Source organism: Eschrichtius robustus, chromosome 15 (assembly GCF_028021215.1).
Source record: "Eschrichtius robustus isolate mEscRob2 chromosome 15, mEscRob2.pri, whole genome shotgun sequence".
In the NCBI taxonomy this organism is placed as follows: domain Eukaryota; kingdom Metazoa; phylum Chordata; class Mammalia; order Artiodactyla; family Eschrichtiidae; genus Eschrichtius; species Eschrichtius robustus.
Window position 1 is genome coordinate 47,311,340 of NC_090838.1, and position 22,197 is coordinate 47,333,536.

Consider the following 22,197-nt stretch of genomic DNA (forward strand, 5'->3'; position numbering starts at 1 on the left):
GTTCAACTACATAAATAATCTTTTACTTATCCCTCAAATCACTTTTTCATCTCAGTATTTTAGCTTTTGTTGAATAAGCACATATTTACCTCAACTTATACCTTTTATAAATTTTTATCTTCCTGCACCTCTTGCGGATTAAATCTTCCTTTCCTGTCTGAAGAGTTTTAACTTTTTCAGAATCTTTTCATAGGAAAATAGTTCCAGTTCTTTGATAAATGCAATTTCCCATTTAAATTCTTCTTATATGACTCATTATTTGTTTGCTGATGGCTAGAACTGCATAAAGTATTACAGAAGCAATTTCAAGTATTACAGTCTGCTAGGAGAATGCTTTCCGATTCCTAGTATATATTTTTTCTGATCGCTAACATTATTTTTGATATTATTCTACACAAGCACTCTGTTCCAATGTATTAAGGGAGCGATGATTGGTAGCTTAAAGCCTATCATAAATATAGCTGGAAAATTTCCCCTAAATCCCTGGTTCTTCAAGTAATTAGTTTCTTTAGATCACTTTTTCTTTTCTATTTCATTTTAAGAGCTTTTAATAAATCATAATTATTTTAAGTCAAATTGTGCATGTTTACTATTTTGGATAACAAAACCTTAAGGGGAAAAGAGGAGCTGCTCCTAAAAAGTCTGAAATCGAACTTTTTTCTTTGCGATGATGTAAAAATGGGCACACACACAAAACCAAAATCCCAAACCTAGGACCCATGCAACATTAAAAATTCTAAAAGGATCACATAGACACAGAAATTTAGAATTAGATGAGGCTTTAAGAGAGTACCTAGAGATTGCCTAATCTAATTTTAAAAGTCCATCCCAAAGAATGGATTTATCAGAAGCTAGCTAGTGATAAAGATGGATTTTGAATCTTGGTCTCCTGCATAATGAAGTTCTGTCACTCCCACAGCAGAAAATATGCAGGATAGATTCCTAAGTAGGAATCAAACCAAAGCAAAATATACACACAAACTAGAATGGGCCAAGTCCAGTATGATAAAATTTAATACTTTAAATCCTACACTTGAGTCCAAAAACCTCTAAAACAAAACCATATTATTGCAAAGTTGTTTTCTTAATGGTGTTGGAAGATTTTACATATTAATAATTGGGATGAAAGGTTAGAAATTTCTCTTTCAGTGCTGAAATCTTGCAAAATATGTCAAAAAAGAACTAAACCACTGATCCCACTGGGTTTGTTTTTCACTCAACTCTTACCTATGGAATAGTGAAAATTTATGTAACATGCTAAAATGTCAACATTTGAGATACCTGTCCTTAATCATTTCTAGTGCAGGGAAAAGTTAAAACTTCTTGTTCTGAAAAGGATCTTAACTCTATAGCTGTCTGTGTGGAAATAACCTCAATTTACTGGCTTTTTGGAATTTAATTTATAAAACATTTTAAAGTATCTTTCTCAATTCTGGACACAAGGGATTTTGATCTGCAATTAGGTAGAAAATTCAGGTTAACTAAAATCTTATGTCCCTACCATGGTTACGATAATTTCAACATGTATTAGAGTACATACTAGGAGCCAGTGACCACCCTAAGTGCTTTCATGTAATTTCTCAGTTAATTAACCTAATTTAGGCTAGGAGTTATCTATGTAGTTTTATACGACCTCATTTTGGTCGAGTTAGATAAAATTCTTACATTTTCACTTGCCCTATGTAACTAATGCAACAACAGGTTAATACTTATTTAAGAAGTTACAGATATGCATACTAGTTAGCCAGATGGGTATGTAGAAACATCTAATGCCTGCAGGGAAACCTCAGAGATGGGCTTTAGGAAATGAGCCTTTAGAGGCCAATGGCCATAATCTTGCTTTCTTCTCACACACTGTTGAAAACAGAATTCAGCATCACGGCTGGCACGTAAGAGATAACGAAGTGGTAAACCTTAAGTAAACAACAGGGAGCTCACGGTATCTGGCTATTTCATAAAATGCCTCTCAGGGACCAGAAATGAGTAAAACTTCGTTTATATAAGTGTAACTTTCACAAATAGACCTATGACAGAATGTATAAAATGACATAGAAAGTTATAAATATTTACAGATTAGTTTGCATAATTTATTTTTAAAACATAAAAAGCATTATGATTTACTATTATGGATTTGGCAACTCTTCTGAAGTCAACAGCAGTCATTTGAAAGCTACACTTCAGCTTCTGGCACTGGGTCCTTTATATCAACTACATTGACTGTGGGTTTATTTCCAGTCTCCTGAGACTATAACTTTTTCTGTCAGCAAGTGAAATGGCACCCTGAATTGTACAGTATGGTTTTAAAAAGTGGGTCCCATATATTATAAATGGAACCTAATGTGTAAGTCCAACTTGCCTCACACTTACTACTGTGGAATAATGAAAAACTGTCTGGTGAAAGAATGATCTGGGAAGTAAACGCTATACAAAAGTAAAGTTATAATAGTGAATAATGGTTGGAAGTATCATGAAATGGAATCTCACAGGTAAGTACTAAGACAGACATTCTTAACTTTTTGGTCTCAGGACCCCTTCAAACACTTAAAAACTACTGAGGACCCCAAAGAGCTTTTATTATGTGGGTTATGTTTATCAGTATTTACCATAATTAAAACTGAGATGCTTAAAAACATTAATTTTCATTAAAAAATAAGCTATTATATGTTTGTATAAATATTTTTTATGAGAAACAACTGTATCATCCAAAATCATAAACATTTAGAAAGAAGAATGGCTTTGTTTTACATTTTTGCAAATCTCTTTAATGTTTGGCTTAACAGAAGACAGCTAGATTCTCACATCTCCTTCAGCATTCAATCCGTTGTGATATGTTGTTCTGGTTGAAGTATATGAAGAAAATACAGCCTCGCGGTGACAGGAAGTTGGAAAAGGAAACACTTCACAGACTTCTCTGAAATGGCTTCAGGTTATGCCCAGGGGTCCACAGACATTACTTGAGAACCACTAACTACACTACGTACTATATAGTAGCAGCTCAATAAACTTAGTGACTGATGTGGAAATAACAAAGGCAGTTATGCAGGAAACTGTTAGTATACTATCACATGTAAAGCAAAATCTTCAAAATCATGCTTACCAAACTGTTAGGGTATAAAGGATTAACATGATATAAACATGGTATAAAACTCCTACTTTGAACTCAAGGAGACAGGATAAAATCAACCTCACATAGCAAATAATCTGACTATCATTTACTGAAAATTAATGAATGTTTCTCAATTCTGGCTGCACATCTGAATTATTTCGGAAGCTTTAAGCACACACATGCATATCCCCAATAATAACTAGGTCTCACAAAATGGAATAAAAAATATTTAAAAAAACAGCTGCTTCTGTTTGGGATGATGAAAAAGTTCTGGAAATGGATAGTGGTGATGGCTGCATAACAGTGTGAATGTACTTAATGTTATGAATTGTACACTTAAAAATTGTTAAAATTTTGAATTTTATGTCATGTATGCTCTACCACAATTTTTTAAATGCAAAAAAACAAAAAGTTAAAAAAAAAAACCCAGCTGCATGATAGGACATTTAGAAATATAAAAGGTCACATTAAGAAATGATTCTTCTTCAGAAAACTATGAGATAAAGCCCCGTTTTCTATGCTTGATAGTACAATTAAAGTAAAAGAAATCTTTCAAAAGGAAGGAATGAACACCAGCTTAACTATTAAGGGTTGACTATCTGAAAACAAAATTATGAAGAACACCTCAGTTTACTTACCTGCAACATGCTGACTATTTCAACTTTGTTGAAGAAAATAAAAGATGTAAGAGTAGAAAGAAAATTCTCTTCAAAAACTGATGGTGTAGGCAAAATGATGTCCTGAATGTACTGTACCCTGTAAGTCTGATGTATTTTTTGCCTTAGTTCAGAGTCTGTTATTGGTATAACTTCCTTAAACTTTGCAGTTTTGGTCAAGAATTCTCTGTGCCTTTTTGGCTGAGCCAAAGCAGGGTCATATTCAAGGCATCCCACGACATCCATGATACACTCATCAGAAAACATTACCTCAAACAGAGTTGCCTTATTTAGGAATAAGATTCCTCTAATAATTTCATACAAATGGTGTAAGCCTTCAGTGTTTTCTAGGTTCTCACAAGCTTGGAACAGCTGCAGTAGTTTTTTAATATAGCCTTCATTTTCCAAGGCCAGAGCCAGCTTTTCCCTACGGATAGGTGAGGAGAGAACTGAGGTAACTAAGTCAGCAATCTCTTCAAGTTTATTGAGTTCACATGTGGGCAGGTCAATCAGATGACTGGTTTCAGGCATTTCTTCAAATCGTTCTTCTTCTGATTCATCAATGAGGTCCTGTGTGACTTCCACTGATGGATCCTTACCTTGAACCTAAAAATATCCAAGTACAGCTGGTTACCTTAAAATACAAAAGAATTCAGAATTTTGGGAATCAAATCACTGATCATTGAATTTTTTTTTTTTAAATAAATTTCTTTTTTTGGGGCCGTGACTCACAGCATGGGGGATCCTAGTTCCCGACCAGGGATTGAACCCCTGCCCCCACTGGACTGCTGGAAGTCCCCTGACTAGTGAATTTAAGTAAAAATCAATACTTTCAAGGAATCAATACTAACACAGTCATTGTTAATTAAAAGTGAAGTCTAGAGGGGGAAAATACAACTAGTTTAGAGTCAGTTATTTGAGTCTTAAGTTACTGACTGCAGATGGTTTCACCTCTAAATTTCTGAACTTACAACTTGAGGTTAACTCTGATCCCTAATAACCTGAGTATTTCAGCTAACGTTATGTATGTTTGATATTAAATTATGTAATAACCACTTGCAGTTGTTTATTAAATTCACTCTACCTAGTACAGTGAATTTTGCAGAAAGTAACTCTTCTGTTGGTCCCCCCAAATCACTATGTATGACAAAGCACCATCAACTGGCTTAACAAGGACACTACTGAGTTCAAACCAAATTAAAACCCAACTCCTTGTATATTCAAGAGTAAGAAAATATGATTTCCTCAAAATACTTTTGAAATTCACTTTTGGAAAAATATTTGCTTTTGCTCTGAGCCTGAAGCTGATAAATAGACTAATAAATAAAGTGTATTCTTTTAAAAACTGGCATTCATTTAACATCTGTGATAAAGCCTCCAAGTATTATCTAGATAAAAATCACAACATAATGAATAAAGAACTGCTTTATGATTCAGGTTGACTACTTTATGATTCAAGAAAAGCATGGCTAACAAATTTTCTATAATGAATTACTCTAACAAAAAATGTTTAGAACTTTACTTTTCATAAATTTTTCTAATTCATAATCCAAGAGTACAATCATCCTCTCTTCTCCACCTTAAAACATCCTAAATATCCTAAGCAGAAAAAGTTCCACAAATTTCCAAATCCACCAAAGCAATATATGAAAAAAGACCTAAGAACTCAGAGAAAAAAGTAGACGGATATACTGATGCATACAAGATACTTTTTTTCCCTAGAGGAATGAGAGTATTTCTTTTACTTCTGAGTTCTCAACAGAGTAGCTGGGCTTAGGGAGGACGACACATAAATATAAGAGAAAATATAAGTAACAAGGTCTTAAGAACAGTTCAGATAAAATGCCTTGGAAACTCAGAGGAAGGGAAACTCCAGCTCTTGGGGTGGGGGTGAGCAGAGAATACACGGAAGGAATCATAAACGCAGTGGCATTTCATAAAAAGGAACGAAACTGGGTCATTTGTAGAGACGTGGATGGATCTAGAGACTGTCATACAGAGTGAAGTAAGTCAGAAAGAGAAAAATAAATATCATATATTAATGCATATATGTGGAATCTAGAAAAATGGTACAGATGAACCGGTTTGCAGGGCAGAAACTGAAACACAGATGTAGAGAACAAACGTATGGACTCCAAGGGGGGAAAGTGGTGGGGGGTGGGGGGGGTGGTGGTGGTGGGATGAACTGGGAGATTGGGATTGACATGTATACACTGATATGTATAAAACAGATAACTAATAAGAACCTGCTGTATAAAAAAATAATTAAATAAAATTCGAAAAAAGAAAAAAAAGCAGTGGCATCTGAGATTTTAAGTGGACCTACAAAGATAGGTAAGATTCTGATGGGAGATAAAGGTACTCAAAGTTCAAGGGGAAGAGCACAGAGCCAGAGAAATGGAAATATGTGACATGCATATGGCAAACAGCAAAAATGGAAATGTAGACTCCAGCCAGATCATGAAAAGTCAAGCTAAAACACCTGCATTACTGTTCAGGGAAGTGAATGTGTAGCACTGTCCTTTAGAAAGTAAGCTGGCATCAGCTGTATGAGACAAATTTGAAAATATAGATAAATTAGGGTGTTATTCCAAAGGCTACATGAACAACAACTGAATTTGGATAGCGATGTTGGGACAGATATGGGATAGCTACAAAAGAGAGAAAGAAACACAATGACCCTATAGATTTAAACCCATCATTGGGAAGATTATGGCTTCTTTAACAAAAACTGGGAATGTGGGAGAGGAATGTTAGTAAGAGTTCAGTTTATTAAGTTTGAGGTGTTTGAATATCCAGCTGGCAATTAAATCTGTGGGTCTACTACTCTGGAAAAAGAATAGGACAAAAGATAGAGATTTGGTATTAGGGTAACAGTTAAAGCCAGAAGACTCTGACACTAACCAGAGAAAAGAGAAAACGTAGTGTGAGGGGAAGGAAGAAGAATCAGAGGTTACAAAGAACAAATAAGAGGAAACCAGGAGTTAACTTACACTTCAAATGAACATAGTTTGCATATGTTTAAGAATAAAAACACAGCTTCAGAACCATGCATGTAACCACTAGGTTACAGCATGTTTATTTCTTTGTTATCTAGTATTATCCCTTACAAGCTTCCTGGATTCATCCTGAACGTAACCCTGACTGATCTGATCTGTCAACAGCACATAAACCCAAGTGTCTACCTGGATGACAATAGTGCTGTCTACCAGATATTTCTGGTTCTCTCCCTTTTGTGGCACATGAGTTCATTGCTTCCATCAAGTTACATGTAGCTGTGTGACTTGCTTTGGCCAATAAAATGTGAGCAAAAGTGCCATGTATAACTTCTGGGAAGAGCTTTCAAAAACCAGTGCTCTGATTTGCTACCCTTCTTCCCCACTTTGCAATAATAATGGAAGTATTAAAATGAATTCTCTATCAACTTGGGTCCCTGAGAGGCTCTGCTGAGCACAGCCCCTTCCTCTCCAATATTGGTCAAACAGCATTAAGGGGGCTTCCCTGGTGGTGCAGTGGTTAAGAATCCGCCTGCCAATGCAGGGGACACGGGTTCAAGCCCTGGTTCGGGAAGATCCCACATGCCACGGAGCAACTAAGCCCGTGCACCACAACTACTGAGCCTGAGCTCTAGAGCCCACGAGTCACAACTACTGAAGCCCACGCACCTAAAGCCCATGCTCCGCAACGAGAAGCCACCTCAATGAGAAGCCCGCGCTCTGCAACCAAGAGTAGCCCCCGCTCGCTGCAACTAGAGAAAGCCCCCGTGCAGCAACGAAGACCCAATGCAGCCAAAAATAAATAAATTTAAAAAAAAACAGCGTTAAGGAAAAAACCAAACTTTTGTTGTGATAAGGTTCATGGTAAGTCCACACTATCAGTAGGCTTCTCAATGAAAATTTCTCTTTTCCACACTCCTATCCTAGTCCCTTATAGCTACTGCTTTAATTTTTTTCCTTTTTCAAGGGTCAAACACTATTACTTTCCCCTTTAAGTCTTAGAGAGAACTTTTTCCCTTTGGGAAAAAAAGAGGCCATCAGTACTCAACTTCCTCCAACATTCTTCTTTTCCATCTCACAACTTATCTTCATCCAATTCCTTCATCTGTTTCAAAGAAAATGTCTCTACCATTTTCTGAGATTAGAACTTCCATATGTACCTCTGATTTTATGCTTTCTAAGAGTTCAATATGTATCAATGATCTTAGCTCTTTTTAAAACAATTAATTAATTAATTTGGTTGTGCTGGGTCTTAGTTGCCAGCAGGTAGGCTCCTTAGCTGTGGTTCGCCAGCTCCTTAGTTGTGGCATGCGAACTCCTAGTTGTGGCATGCATGCGGGATCTAGTTCCCTGACCAGGGATCGAACCTGGGCCCTCTGCACTGGGAGCACAGAGTCTTTTTTTTTTTTTTATAAATAGGTATTTTTTTTTTATAGTGGGTAATGTGAAGACTTCAGATGAAATAGATTGAGAAACTGATTGGAAATTGAATGCAAACTAAGACCACTTGACTGTTACTGAAATGAATAGCCCAGTTTGCTTTTTTTTTTTTTTAAAGAAATTCACGTACGTTCGTTCATTCATTCATTCATTCATTCATTCATTCATTCATTCATTCATTCATTTATTTATTTATTTATTTATTTATTTATTTATTTATTTATTTATGACTGTGTTGAGTCTTCGTTTCTGTGAGAGGGCTTTCTCTAGTTCCAGCAAGTGGGGACCACTCATCATCGCGGTGTGCGGGCCTCTCACCATCGCGGCCTCTCTTGTTGCGGAGCACAGGCTCCAGACGCGCAGGCTCAGTAGTTGTGGCTCACGGGCCCAGTTGCTCCGTGGCATGTGGGATCTTCCCAGACCAGGGCTCGAACCCGTGTCCCCTGCATTGGCAGGCAGATTCTCAACCACTGCGCCACCAGGGAAGCCCTGGGAGCACAGAGTCTTAACCACTGTGCCACCAGGGAAGTCCCTTAGCCCTTGTTTTTGTAATTTCTCTCTCCCCAATGATTCTTTTGTTTTATCATTCACCATTCCCCTTAAGATACTTATTGCTCTTTGAGCTGTCAATCTTTTTCAGAGAGAAGTTCTATTTTCTTATTATAAGGGGTTAAGAAATGACAAAGAAATAGGTTTTTTATTGAAATTGTTCTTTCAAAGGTCAGCAATGACTTCCCAGAATTAAAAAGTAAAACATTACGTATGGTTCTGTTTAATATCACATAGCAGCTGGGAGCAATAAACTAAATGTATACTCAGCAACATGGCTAGATCTTAAAAGTACAGTACTGAGTTGTGCAGTAAAAAATTAACCTTGCTAGACCAGCAGAGTGGCCAAACCTAACATTCCTTTCGAAGGCGGAAAAGTTTGCACAAAAATCAATGACAAATGGGGAGGAGAAATGGTAACAGAGGGCAAAGGAATAAATAAATAGGTAATGTAATGAAGGAAATCCAATATTAACACTGGTGCCTTATGAAAAGCTCAGAGTAAGAGATGATATTCTCTTAGCTCCATTGTAACAGATGCCTGGAAGGGTGAAGCCATATGTTTCCCAAGTCTACCACTGCTCCTGGGACTCAACAAGGTCGAATGGAAGTCTGTAAGTCTACTTGATAGAGCTGACACCACCCTGGGAGACACTGTCATACAATATGATGAACTGGACCAATTATTAATGACTGAGTGGGATTCTTGTAATGTGCCAGTATCTACTGACTCTTACTTTTTTCAGGTTACATCTACTACCATACCGCAATATGGTATAACATCGCCACTGTTGATCCAACTACCTCATGTACATAAGCCTTATGATAATATTGATATTATGATCAAATGTATTAGGAAACTGAATTAAAGCCTCCTCAGCATGTAATGTCGATAGAAAATGACTGGCATGAGGAATAAGTGGACTTACTAGCTGTTAACCATCAGCTTATTTCTATACTAAAGAGTTCTCTATGAGTTTACCATAAGGTACAAACTGTGGTAGATCAAGGAGGGTAATGAGCAGTCAAAATAGTGCAAAAATATAAAAAGTAAATCATGGCTTTATAGGTCAGAATAGTTGTTTCTTTAAATCTACCCCTAGCCCAGACTGACTCCTCCAAATGTTACGCATATTCATACTGATACTATTGCTCTGTCATATAAATGCTACACTAAGTGTAGATGCTTAGACAAATATGACCATTTTGCTGTAAGAGTCTTGGCCAAGGGCCGAAGGGTGGCCTTTGCAGTAAAGGACTAATCTTGCCCAAACAAAGGTTTGGACCTTGCCTAACTCCTGAGAGTCAACCTCTAAGCACTCTGAATATCCTCTGTTGGGAGTAGTTTTGTTTACCTGGGGACCTTGGGCTATGCTGGACAGTCCACATACATGTGTGGATAACTGTATGGTTTATCGAGGAGATCTTGGGCCACACAATATCAGCTCAACCTCTGGGAGTGCTGGAAACTACAGTCAGCCACATGGGTAGTCGGCATGCTTATATGACTAACACCCCAATGAAAATGCTGGGCACAAAGGTTTGGGTAAGCTTCCCTGGTCAGTAATACTCTGTACATGTTGCCACCCATCGTTGCTGTGAGAAGTTAAGTGCTGTCTGCATGACTATTCTGAAAAGAGAAAATTGGATACTGACGCCTGGAACTCTCCTAGACTCTGCCCGATGTGCCTGTTCCCAATGGTAATTTTAACCTGAATCATATCATTGTAATAAACTGCACCATGAATGTAATAGCTTGTGGAGTTCTCTAAGTCTTTCTAGTGAATTAGTGAACCTGTGAGTGGTCTTGGGGACCTCCCGAACTACATGAGTGAAAAGAGTAAAAAACAAATTTCAGCAAAAAGTTCTAAGACAAAAGTACAAAGTCATTAAGAATATATATATATATATCCAAGAACATATATTAAACAGCAGGTGCTGAGGTGTGGGGAGGGGAAAAGTGGGGCAAAGGATAACTGAATATGCTGATCACTGGAAAATATTATCCACAATATAAATTTATGTTCTAGCAGACATGTAATTCAACACCCTAGTTCTAAATAAGATGTTTGTCTTCTGTTTTATTCACTCATTCTTCAAATATATACCGAGTACATACACAATGTGTGCCAGTTGCCATGCTGGTATTGGAGGGAGAAAACAAAATAAAATATCACGTTTCAGTAATTTATCATAAAAAAAGGTTAGCCTTTATATACTGCTATTAATAGTCTGAACAGCCTTATAAATATTATGGAAAAGTAATCTTTCTTTTATTTTGAAATTATTGCTTTCATTATTTACATGGAACATTTTTCCCCCCATTTCATAGATGAATGAATTCATGGTTCAAGTTTATTGAATCAAGAACAGAACAGCGGGGGCTTCCCTGGTGGCGCAGCGGTTGAGAGTCTGCCTGCCAATGCAGGGGACACGGGTTCGAGCCCTGGTCTGGGAAGATCCCGCATGCCGCGGAGCAGCTAGGCCCGTGTGCCACAACTACTGAGCTTGCGCGTCTGGAGCCTGTGCTCCGCAACGAGAGGCTGCGATAGTGAGAGGCCCGCGCACCGCGATGAAGAGTGGCCCCCGCTTGCCGCAACTAGAGAGGGCCCTCGCACAGAAACGAAGACCCAACACAGCCAAAAAATAAATAAATAAAGTGAAATTCTTAAAAAAAAAACAAAAAAAAAAAACAACAGAACAGCATGGGCTTCCCTGGTGGCGCAGTGGTTGAGAATCTGCTTGCCAATGCAGGGGACACGGGTTCGAGCCCTGGTCTGGGAAGATCCCACATGCCGCGGAGCAACTAGGCCTGTGCGCCACAACTACTGAGCCTGCGCGTCTGGAGCCTGTGCTCCGCAACAAGAGAGGCCGTGATAGTGAGAGGCTCGCGCACCGCGATGAAGAGTGGCCCCCGCTTGCCGCAACTAGAGAAAGCCCTCGCACAGAAACGAAGACCCAACACAGCCAAAAATAAATATAAAGAAAAAAAAAAAAAAGAACAGAACAGCAAGTATTTATGAACTGCATATGTATGTCTGCAATAGAGGTCACTTTTTTTTAGATCTTACACCTCACTTTACAGAAGACTTTGCAAACATAAAATTCAATCTCAATCCTTGGAGAGCACATGAGATAAAAAAGGGTAAAAATGAGGACCTTCTTGCCATCACCATCCACAGGTTTAAAAACAGGCAAAACAAAAAGGTGAAATATTAACAAAACAATTAGGATTATATTCTTATGTATATTGTACAAATTAAAGAAAAATTATGTTTACTAATGTTTTCAACTGTTCATCAACTAGAATTCTAGTATGTATGTATACTAATAATGCTCGGCAATACATGATGCATACATAGTCAGATATGAGGTAGGAAAGAAACAAACCATCTACTACCAGATAAGAAAAGTTTAGTGATCTAGAGCCATATGTCAAATAAGCTTTCTATGGAATGGTAAGATTCTTACTACACTTTCGTAGGCCACTTTATTACGCTGTTTGGCACTGTTATTGGGACGACCAAGGAAAAAAATGACTGTGGTCAATTTGGCACTGTTACTGGGAGGATCAAGGGAAAAAATGATTGTGGTCAGATACATAAAACTAACTCAAGAACCTTCAGTGAGGGCTTCCCTGGTGGCGCAGTGGTTGGGAGTCTGCCTGCCAATGCAGGGGACATGGGTTCGAGCCCTGGTCCGGGAAGATCCCACATGCCGTGCAGCAACTAAGCCCATGTGCCACAACTACTGAGCCTGCGCTCTAGAGCCCACGAGCCACAACTACTGAAGCTTGAGCGCCTAGAGCCCATGCTCTGCAACAAGAGAAGACACCACAATGAGAAGCCCACTCACCGCAACTAAAGAAAGCCCGCAGGCAGCAAGAAAGACCCAACGCAGCCAAAAATGAATAAATAAATTAAAAAAAAAAAAAAAAAAGAAGAACCTTCAGTGATAAGAATCCCTAGAGGTAAAGCTGATATAAGTGAAATGACGACAGTCAGAAAAAACTATAGGGACTTCCCTGGTGGCACAGTGGTTAAGAATCTGTAGGGGACGTGGGTTCGATCCCTGGTCCAGGAAGATCCCACATGCCACGGAGCAATTAAGCCCCCGTGCCACAACTACTCAGCCTGCGCTCTAGAGCCTGCGCTCCACAGCAAGAGAAGCCACCGCAATGAGAAGCCCGCGGACCGCAATGAGAAGCCCGCGCTCCGAAGAGTAGCCCCCGCTCGCCGCAATTAGAGAAAGTCGGTGCGCAACAACGAAGACCCAACGCAGCCAAAAATAAATAAATAAATAAATTTATATTAAAAAACCCCACTGTAATAGACGATTAGACTAGGCAACCACTGAAACACAGTGATCTCCATTTACAGAAAACAGTAATTAAAAATGAATTTTATGATTTACCAACTGTCATAGCCCAGATTTGCCCAAAGAGACATAACTACTAAATGTAATGTGGTACCCTGAACGGGATTCTGGAACACTGACACTTAAGCTGAGGAAATCTGAATAAATGTGGAATTTAGTTAATAATAATGTATAAATAATAATAATACATAATAACGTATGAATATTAGTTCATTAATTGTGACTAATATGCATACTAATGTAAGATGCTAATAGGGAAAACTATTTAATAGGGGAAACTGTGAGGGGAGGAGATATCAGGCAGAGGAGTATATAGAAACTATTTTCTGCTCATGTTTTCCATAAATCTGACACTTCTAAAATAAAAACTTCATTAAAAAAATTCCAATGCACAACTGAAACATATACTTCAATTAAAAAAAACAATTCTAAAAAAAAAAAAAATTCTAGTTACCCTGAGAGTTACCACCTATCCTATATCCTGCTACACTGTAAGTTCCTTCTGAGTTGAAGTCATGAGCACTTCTGATTATTAGTGTCTGGCACAGTTATCCATAAACATTAAGCAAACAGGTGACCAAATATTAAAGAAAAGTCTAAAAGCCTTAGAACATAACTATTTAATCTTTTTTTGTTAGAAGGTCTTGACATTTTGTAGGGTATTAATTATGAGTATATGCTATCAAAATCTAAAATGGTAAAACAAAATTACAACTTTTAAAAAAATTTCAAGTAAAACATTTTGATGTATAACATAGAAGATATTTGTAGGTTAGGTTATCAAATTCTCACGTGAAGATATTATCTCTCCACATTCTAATACACATCTTTTAGATATAATAAAAAAAAAATCATGAATGCATGCAAACTTAAGTTAAACATTACTAAAATAACCTTACCTGACAAATTTTTTCCCAGATCTCATCACAGCCAGCTTTTTCCTGAAAACTTAGTGCCAGATCATAGTTTTCAGCTTCTGACCAAACAATTAATGTATCCTGTTTAAAAATAAAGATTTCTGTATCATCACACCAGAAAAGAAACAACTACAAAGTATAAATAAAAATCAAGAGGACAGGAAACAGCGCAGCAATGCCCTCAGGTAAGTGCAATTAATGTACACTCAAATGACATCATATAACTGTATTTTGTTATCCTTTGAAATTTCAGTAATATCTGGCAATGAAATCATAGCTTTGGTACTGAAAATGACAGTGAGCAATTTTCTGAAACAAAAAATATTAAAACATGTTAGCAGGCTCTAGCTCATGTTACCAAGATAATGTTTAACGGAAAGTCTAGCATTCTTGGCCAAAATATCATGTAGACATTCTAATCATCTACTTCCTATTGTTTCCAGAAAGTCAGCTGTTCCACTCACTAACCACCTACCCGTTTATTTTTCCCTTCAAGCTGGTTACCAGTAGGCTAATAGCTGAAAATTATCCTAAGGTTTGACCCTTTCTATTTTTGCCTTTTTAAAATCTGGAGAAGCCTTCAGGATACTAAGGAATGTGAAACAATGGTGACAGAAAATACTTGCTCTACCTGTATTACCAATAGCACCTAGTTCAGCAACTTAGATAGTAAAAAATTAAGAACCTCCAGTTCAGATAAGTGCTTTTCTAGGATGTCCTTAATTATATCCCTCCCAAAAGGTTATGCTTTTAGGGAGAAGTTGTCAACTCCCTTATTAAAAACTAAGGTTTGAAAAAAAAAAACAACTAAGGTTTGGTTTTAAATTAAAACACGCAAGTTTAAACACGAAAGTCACTATGCAACACCTAAATGAAATGGACTTTTAAAGGATACATAGTAATGAAAGTTTAATATGGCCAAAACTTTGATTTTCAAAAAAAAAATGCACATTTAAGTTTATTCCCTAATTATCAAAAATATAATCTATGAAAACACCTTATATTTATTAACTGTTCAGCTGACCGGTACTTATAAATATTATGGCCTGATATTAAAAAAATATATAAAATTAAAAGTCAGCCCCAGGGACTTCCCTGGTTGCGCAGTGGTTAAGGATCTGCCTCCCAATGTAGGGGACACGGGTTCAATCCCAGGTCCGGGAAGATCCCATATGCCGTGGAGCAACTAAGCCTGTGTGCCACAACTACTGAGCCCACGCACCACAACTACTGAAGCCCGAGCGCCTAGAGCCCATACTCTGAAACAAGAGGAGCCACCGCAATGAGAAGCCCTCGCACTGCAACAGAGAGTAGCCCCCGCTCGCCGCAACTAGAGAAAGCCCGCATGCAGCAATGAAGACCCAACGCAGCCAAAAAAAAAAAAAAAAAAAAAGTTAGCCCCAGATTAATAAAGACAAAGCTTTAAAAATGAAAACATTTCAATACTTTGGTAGCTCATCCCTTAATTAATCTAGGCTTCAGATTAATACTTATTTGCTGTGTGATCAGGTAAGAAGAACACTGAAAATCTATGTTCTAGCTTCTGGCTGGCCATGCTTCTTGGAAGGTATATTTGCCATCAACTATTCTAAAATTTTATCAGGTTGTTTAAAAACCTTTAGTGGCTTCCACCATGTAGAGAAGAGGTTGTGAAATCTTTTTAAAAAACCAGTAGAACTTTTTTTATAAACAAAATTTTAGTAATTTAAAAAAAAAGAGATACAAACAAGGCTATTCTAGTTAAAGCACTAGGGCACCCACACAAGCTCCGTTTTCTTTCCTCAGTTGTTTTTTTAGAGCCCTCCTCAAAACAGCTACATGAACAGTGCTCTCCAAACTTTTAAAAACCGTGTGCCTCAAATTACTTACATATTATATACAGAAGTTTAATATTACTATAGCCATATTTTATAAAACATACAGTAAAATAGAAATTAAAAGGCTTATATAAAGATTAAATAAGCAATATTTTAAAATGTTTAAACTGCAATGGCTCCATATCATTATTATTTAGAATTTTAAGATCCAATATAGTTAGGGCACAGTATACCCATAAATGATAGGAGATACAAATCCGTATTTAGTGACATCCTTTTAATAATTCTGAATTTTGGGGGAGGGGAAACTTTTTGTAATATCTATTTTATCATTATTTCGGCTTTGTCACTTGCCCGACAGATTACACTAGGAGTGTAAATGTCAGTTTGATCATTATCTTGTTCACTTGCACTTACAGTACTGTTTTCAACCCATTTTAAGGCACATGCTCATTTTGTTAGGGTTACAGGTTAGTTTAAATTGGAAAATATCTGTAAACAGTTATCTGCACATACAGGCTATAACTCACAATAGGCGGGGAACACTTTTCATGGAAACATTACTCTTCTCTCAGAATACTATGCTTACTTTTGACTCCTGACCACGTGACTTTATTAAATATTTGCAAAATTCAACTTCTTCTTTTGATACAATAGACAGGTTTCTTCTCCAATGATTCATACTGTGCATTCTATTTTGGAGATCACTACTACAACAGAATGAATGAAATTCAAAACCGTTTATCCAGGCATCCAAGGCCCTTTGCATTTTGGTTCCAATCTACCTTCTGAGAGAAAAGTCGAGGTAAGCAACAAAGTCAAATGAAAATAACTGAGTCCCCTTCTTCCTATCATTTTCTTTTGTTCTTTCCTTCCCATTCTTAACAGTAAACTCTTACCCATAAGCCAGTCAAAATCCCAGAAACTAAATAGAATTTATATTCAGAATCCTTTTTCAATGCAAAGAGGACTGACCTTGGGAGATGGTTAAAAACAGATTCCCATGCTTCTCCCCTGGGTACAGGTCTGGAGTAAAGCCCAAGAATCCTTATTTTTAACAAGGGTCTCGGGTAATTCTTTGGGTAAGTCAAAATTGAGAACATGACCGAAGCGTATCTCTAGTTGGTTAACAGAGGATAGGGAAGTGCCATCAAGAGTAGGCACCTTCCATCTCTATGTACCTACCCCAAATGGGTGACAAAATCTATCTTTCCTTTTCCTCCTCCTCCATATCTTACTGTCTCAGAAAAAAAGTACCCATAAGAAGAACTCCTTAGAACTGCTTATTCCAAGGGTCAAAGTTCCTAGGTGAGAGAATATAGAGATGGCACAAGAATACTGAAACCAGAATGAAGTGTCAAGTGGCACAGTTTCCCACATATCTAAAAAGCCTAGATTGAGTCAAGCCCAATTTTTCATAGTAAAGACTGTTTCAACCACTGTACTTTGTGACATATTTTTTCTAATCTGTGTGTGGCACACATATCTTTGGGACGTTATTAATGCCTCTGTTTAAACCAAGGAAAGCTTAGAGTTTTCTTCTACTAACTAAAACACTTAATCACCACTATGTCCCTATGGAAGTCAGATTTAAAATGAGCTTGCAGGGAGAATTATATTTGGTCTGGTCCTTAAAAAAAAAAAAACCAAAAAGGTGATTATGTCCAAGTCCAGGATGGGAGTAAGACATGAGCTAGAGAAGCTTGACAATTTAGCCTTTACTGTATCAGGTTTTCACAGTGTAGTTTTATTACGCGAAATGGTTATTTTCCATCTTATATATTAAAAACACACTCTTGAGCCAATTACTGTTTAAATCAGAGGTTCTTAATCCAGAGTCTACAGACACCTTAAAATTTTATCTAAAACCTGCTGCATAATATCTATTTTGGGGAAAGGGTCTCCAGTTTTTATATATTCACAAAGGAATCTGTGACACATTTTTAAAGGGCCTAACAAACCAATGGATTATGTGTTTCAGTTTTCCTCCTTGATACTGATCTACTTCATTAACATGAATAATATCTAGTCATGAAATATTTGCGATCCTACTGCTTGCCAGACTAACCCTATCTTTGCCCCCAATGACTTTGACAATATTAATAAAGAGATCAAGTTTTTCAAAGGAATAATATTTTTTTTTAAAAAAAGGAAGATGGAAATATTAGATTCAATTTACAAGTTCAAAATCAATTTAGAGTCTGAAAATGAGTGAGATTAACCAGACAACGCAGCATGTAACTCTCTAGTAGTTCCTAACAGTAGCTGACTTAAACTCCTTCTGAGATAGATTTTTAAATAATAGTGTGGTATAACATATAATCCAAGACACACATGATGACACTACTTACAAACAGTGGTAGTATCTTATCTTCTCAAAATCCGTGATATATTTGGGTACAATGGGCATAACCCTGAACTAGAATGAGGACCTGGGAGCACCACCCACAGTTTCACTGTCCACTATTTTGGTGACTTTCAGCAAAGTATTTAACTTCTTTGATTTTCTTACCTTATTGGAAAAGAGGAAAATGCTGTCTACATAAGGATTATTGTAAGATTACTATGAATACAGTTATCTTATTGCACTTATGTGTCAGGTACTATGCTAAAGCCCTTTTCATACATTAATTCACAACTATTATGTGAGTTAGGCAGCATCTCCATTTAAAAAATGAGGTTCAGAGAAAATTTGCTCAAAATCATATAGCTAGAAATAAAAGAATTAAAAAACTTAAGAGTATCCATCCAACTCTAAACCCATGTTCCTGTTACTATGCCCCGTAAGAAATGTGAACAAATTCTAAAAGATGGCAAAGGTCTTAACAACTTGCTTCCCAAGCGTCTCCCCTGTGGCACTGTAAGAAACAAAAAGGATCCTAACGAAGAAAGCCCCCTCTCCATCTGATTCCCAAAGATTCCTCCATTCCAGGCCACCACCCAGAACACATCTCTACCAATCACTCTGCTCCATCTTTCCAACCTAATCATTCACGTCCTCTACTTGTGCACCTGATCTATAGTTCAAGGTCAGAGTGGACTCTACTCATTACAAATTCATGCTGTCATTTGAATGCAGCATTCACAATTGTATGAACCTCTTTCCCTCTCACATACTCATCAGTCCATTCCTCACAGTGGCTCTCAGGCTAAACCGCAACATCCTCAAGTTTATTGGATTATTTTGCCAATTAAGAGGTACAATAAGATAAGATCATTTGCATTTCCATCTTCATCTCAGTGGACATTTTTCTAACCAAAACCTAGAATATTCTCAGTCTTTCTCTTGGCAGGATATGAAACAGCATTTGCTGCCTGATTGGCCCTTCTTTCCTTACCACAATTATATTCTCCCTTGGTTTGAAGACAACACATTTTCCAGATGCTCTATTCTTTCCAACTGCTTATTCTTTCTTCTTCTTTACTGGATCTTCCTTCTTCCTGATTACCAAACACCTAATCCTGCAGCATGCCCTGTCAATTCTATCTTCCATATATATCTCAAATCTATCCACCTCCCCTCTTTGTATCTACTGCCATCACCCTAACTCGATTCAACATTATCTCTAGCTTGGACTGTGCTACACTCTCTCAACCAGTCTCCTAGTTATTGCCTCTCCTCAATTCTACAGATTGATATTACTATTTTGGATCACGTCACTTCTTTGCTGAAAACTCTTCAAAAGCTTTCAACTGCACTTTGAAAAACCAAACTACCGTTAGTGACCAAACCATAAGCAGAACTCAACCAAGTATTATTCGATGAATGAATAAATGTGGACAATTCACAAGACTCAGTCTTAAGCTCTGTTCTTTTCTCAATTTGTATCTACTCTCTCAAAGGAGATCCTCTCTTGCAGCTAAAAATAGTGTTTAATGATTCTCAAATCAGAATCTCCTGCATCAAACTCTCACTCTATCTCTAGTCCCAGGTGTTCAATTTTAAGACCTTTCTATTTATTTTACTCCAAAGCCTAAATGAAAAAAAGGCACAGAACAATATATTGTTTGCTACCACTTATGCCAATAAAAGGGAGAATTACATATATATACACACATATATATATAAAATTGCATGCATATTTGTTTACATATGCATAAAACCTCTAGCAAGATATACAAGAAACTGGTAACACTGGTGGCCTCTAGCAAGGGAAACTGTATGGACAGAGTCCAGGGTGGGAAAGACTTCATAAACACCTTCTGATTTTTAACAATGTGAATGTATTACCTATTCAAAATAAAGAACCTTTTGTTTTTTAAATAAACAAGTCTCTAACCCAAGGATAAATGTAACCCTGCTTTCTTCTCAACTTCCCAGTTTCTGGGGAGAACCATCATTTTTGTGGCCCCAAGGCTCAAGAACACTACTAGTGACCTTTGATTCCTTGTTTTTCATATTAAATCATTCACCAAATCTTCCAGCACTTTCTTGAAAATGTACTGGAGTTCTTTTCCTTCTTTCCAATTCCATTTTCTACACTGGAACAGACTTTCATTTTCTTGATCTGAATTATTGCAAAGGTCTTGCTACCTAAAGTTCTTCTGTTTCACTCCCTACCTCCAATTCATTTTTCATGACATTGCCATACCGGCTTCCTAAACACAGTATCACTTTCATGTTAGGCTCCTACTCAAGAACCTATAATAGCTCCCTTCTGTTTAGCAAACCAAGCTCTCAAATAAGAAACCTCTTAGGCTTAATAACAGAAACCAAATAGGCTTAATAATGCCTTTTGTGTCAGGTGTACTATTTCTTTCCCTATCACAGTTCCTTCAGCAGACACCACCAAGGAGAGTGAAGTTTTTCTCAATGACTGGTTCAAATCACTCTCTCCTTTCTCGAATTTTCTACCGCCCAAGTCTGTGGACTAAAGTTACTTTTCATAGTATTTTGTGTTGGTGCATACCTGCTATATAATCTCAATTAAGAAACTTAACCTTTCTGTGCCTTAAGTTGCCTTATCTGTGAAATGCTTTCATGGACTCTTGATGAGGACTGGGTTAAAGCAGTTTATCAGCTATCTTATTACTATTCTGTAACTGTTTCACTTGTTATGTGTTATCTCCCAATAAAACCCAGGATGAGGACTTCCTTATACATCTCTCCCAAACCCAATTAACACAAAATTGTGCTTAATATAAAAGGTAGACACCCTATGAGTCTGCTTTTGATTTAGTCAAGTGGGATTGATTCTACTAATAACTTAGAATTTTGACACATGTATCAGGCACTTTATTCTGTGTTACACTGTATAATCATTCTCTTTTCTTTCTAACAGTGTTTATTTAAATACTTCACAAGTTTATTGGCTCCTTTAGGTTAAGTATATCTTCTTCCCATTAACTATCAATACTTCGATATTGCCCACAGTAAGCAAAGAAAGTGATGTGAATCAATGATTTCCTATTGATATTGAGTCATTTGACATAAAACTCAACTCATTCTAACTTATTTTGAACCCACAATTCAGTACTTAGCTCATTTTAGAACTGTAATGTTAAAAGAAGAATGTTAAATATTCCTCTCTGTATTTATTCAATGAATTTTTTAAAATTAGTTTTTATTGGCGCAGTTGCTCTACAATGTTGTGTTAGTTTCTACTGCACAGCAAAGTGAATCAGCTATATGTATACATACATCTCCTCTTTTTTGGATTTCCTTCCCATTTAGGTCGCCACAGAGGACCGAGTAGAGTTCCCTGTGCTATAGAGTAGGTTCTCATTATACTCAATGTATTTTAATGTAGCAAAATTTCCTATAAACTATGAATGTCTCATTAACTCACTCAAGGCTTTTTTTTAAAATTAAAAACCCACTAATGATCAATATATTTCATATAAATTTTAGAAATAAGTAATTTTCTCGACTAATTTATTGAATACTTAAATGATGACATTAAAAAAACGGTAATTCTAATGAACATAGAAAAATATCAGCGTGTTTGGAAATCCCAATTTGTGTAACCTGGTAAAAAGGCAAACCGAACAAGATTTTGGTGAAACAAACGTATCTATTACAAAGAAAATAAGTCTAACATAACTCCTATATAGCTCTTTGACTTCTATTAGAAAAGTGCAGTCTATTTAAACAATAAAGAAAATAAAACAACTGACTCCATTTACACAGGTTTTTCATTCTTATACGCAAAGCTTTTCCAGAGTATTCTCACTGCCAAAGAGTTCTCTTAAGCTTTAATGTTATTTAGTAAAAGTACCTCAATTAAGGAAAAAGATATTTTTAAAAAGCCCTACTAGTATATTATTTAAAATTAATTAATTACAAAAAACATTTCCTCAATGGCATAAAAATTTTTTAAAATATTTTTCTCCTGCAAT

At 36.8% G+C, this 22,197-nt stretch overlaps 1 protein-coding gene across 1 annotated transcript in view; it reads right to left on the bottom strand.

The window, feature by feature from the left end:
- The window catches only part of PPP4R3B (protein phosphatase 4 regulatory subunit 3B), a 67,498-nt gene that overhangs the window by 41,499 nt on the left and 3,802 nt on the right, over positions 1 to 22,197 (bottom strand). Inside the window, exons 3-4 of the mRNA XM_068565128.1 lie at positions 14,024 to 14,122; positions 3,745 to 4,368 (exon numbers count right to left, since the gene is read on the bottom strand). Coding sequence (XP_068421229.1) covers positions 3,745 to 4,368; positions 14,024 to 14,122 — 723 coding nt within the window. The remainder of the gene's footprint in view (positions 1 to 3,744; positions 4,369 to 14,023; positions 14,123 to 22,197) is intronic.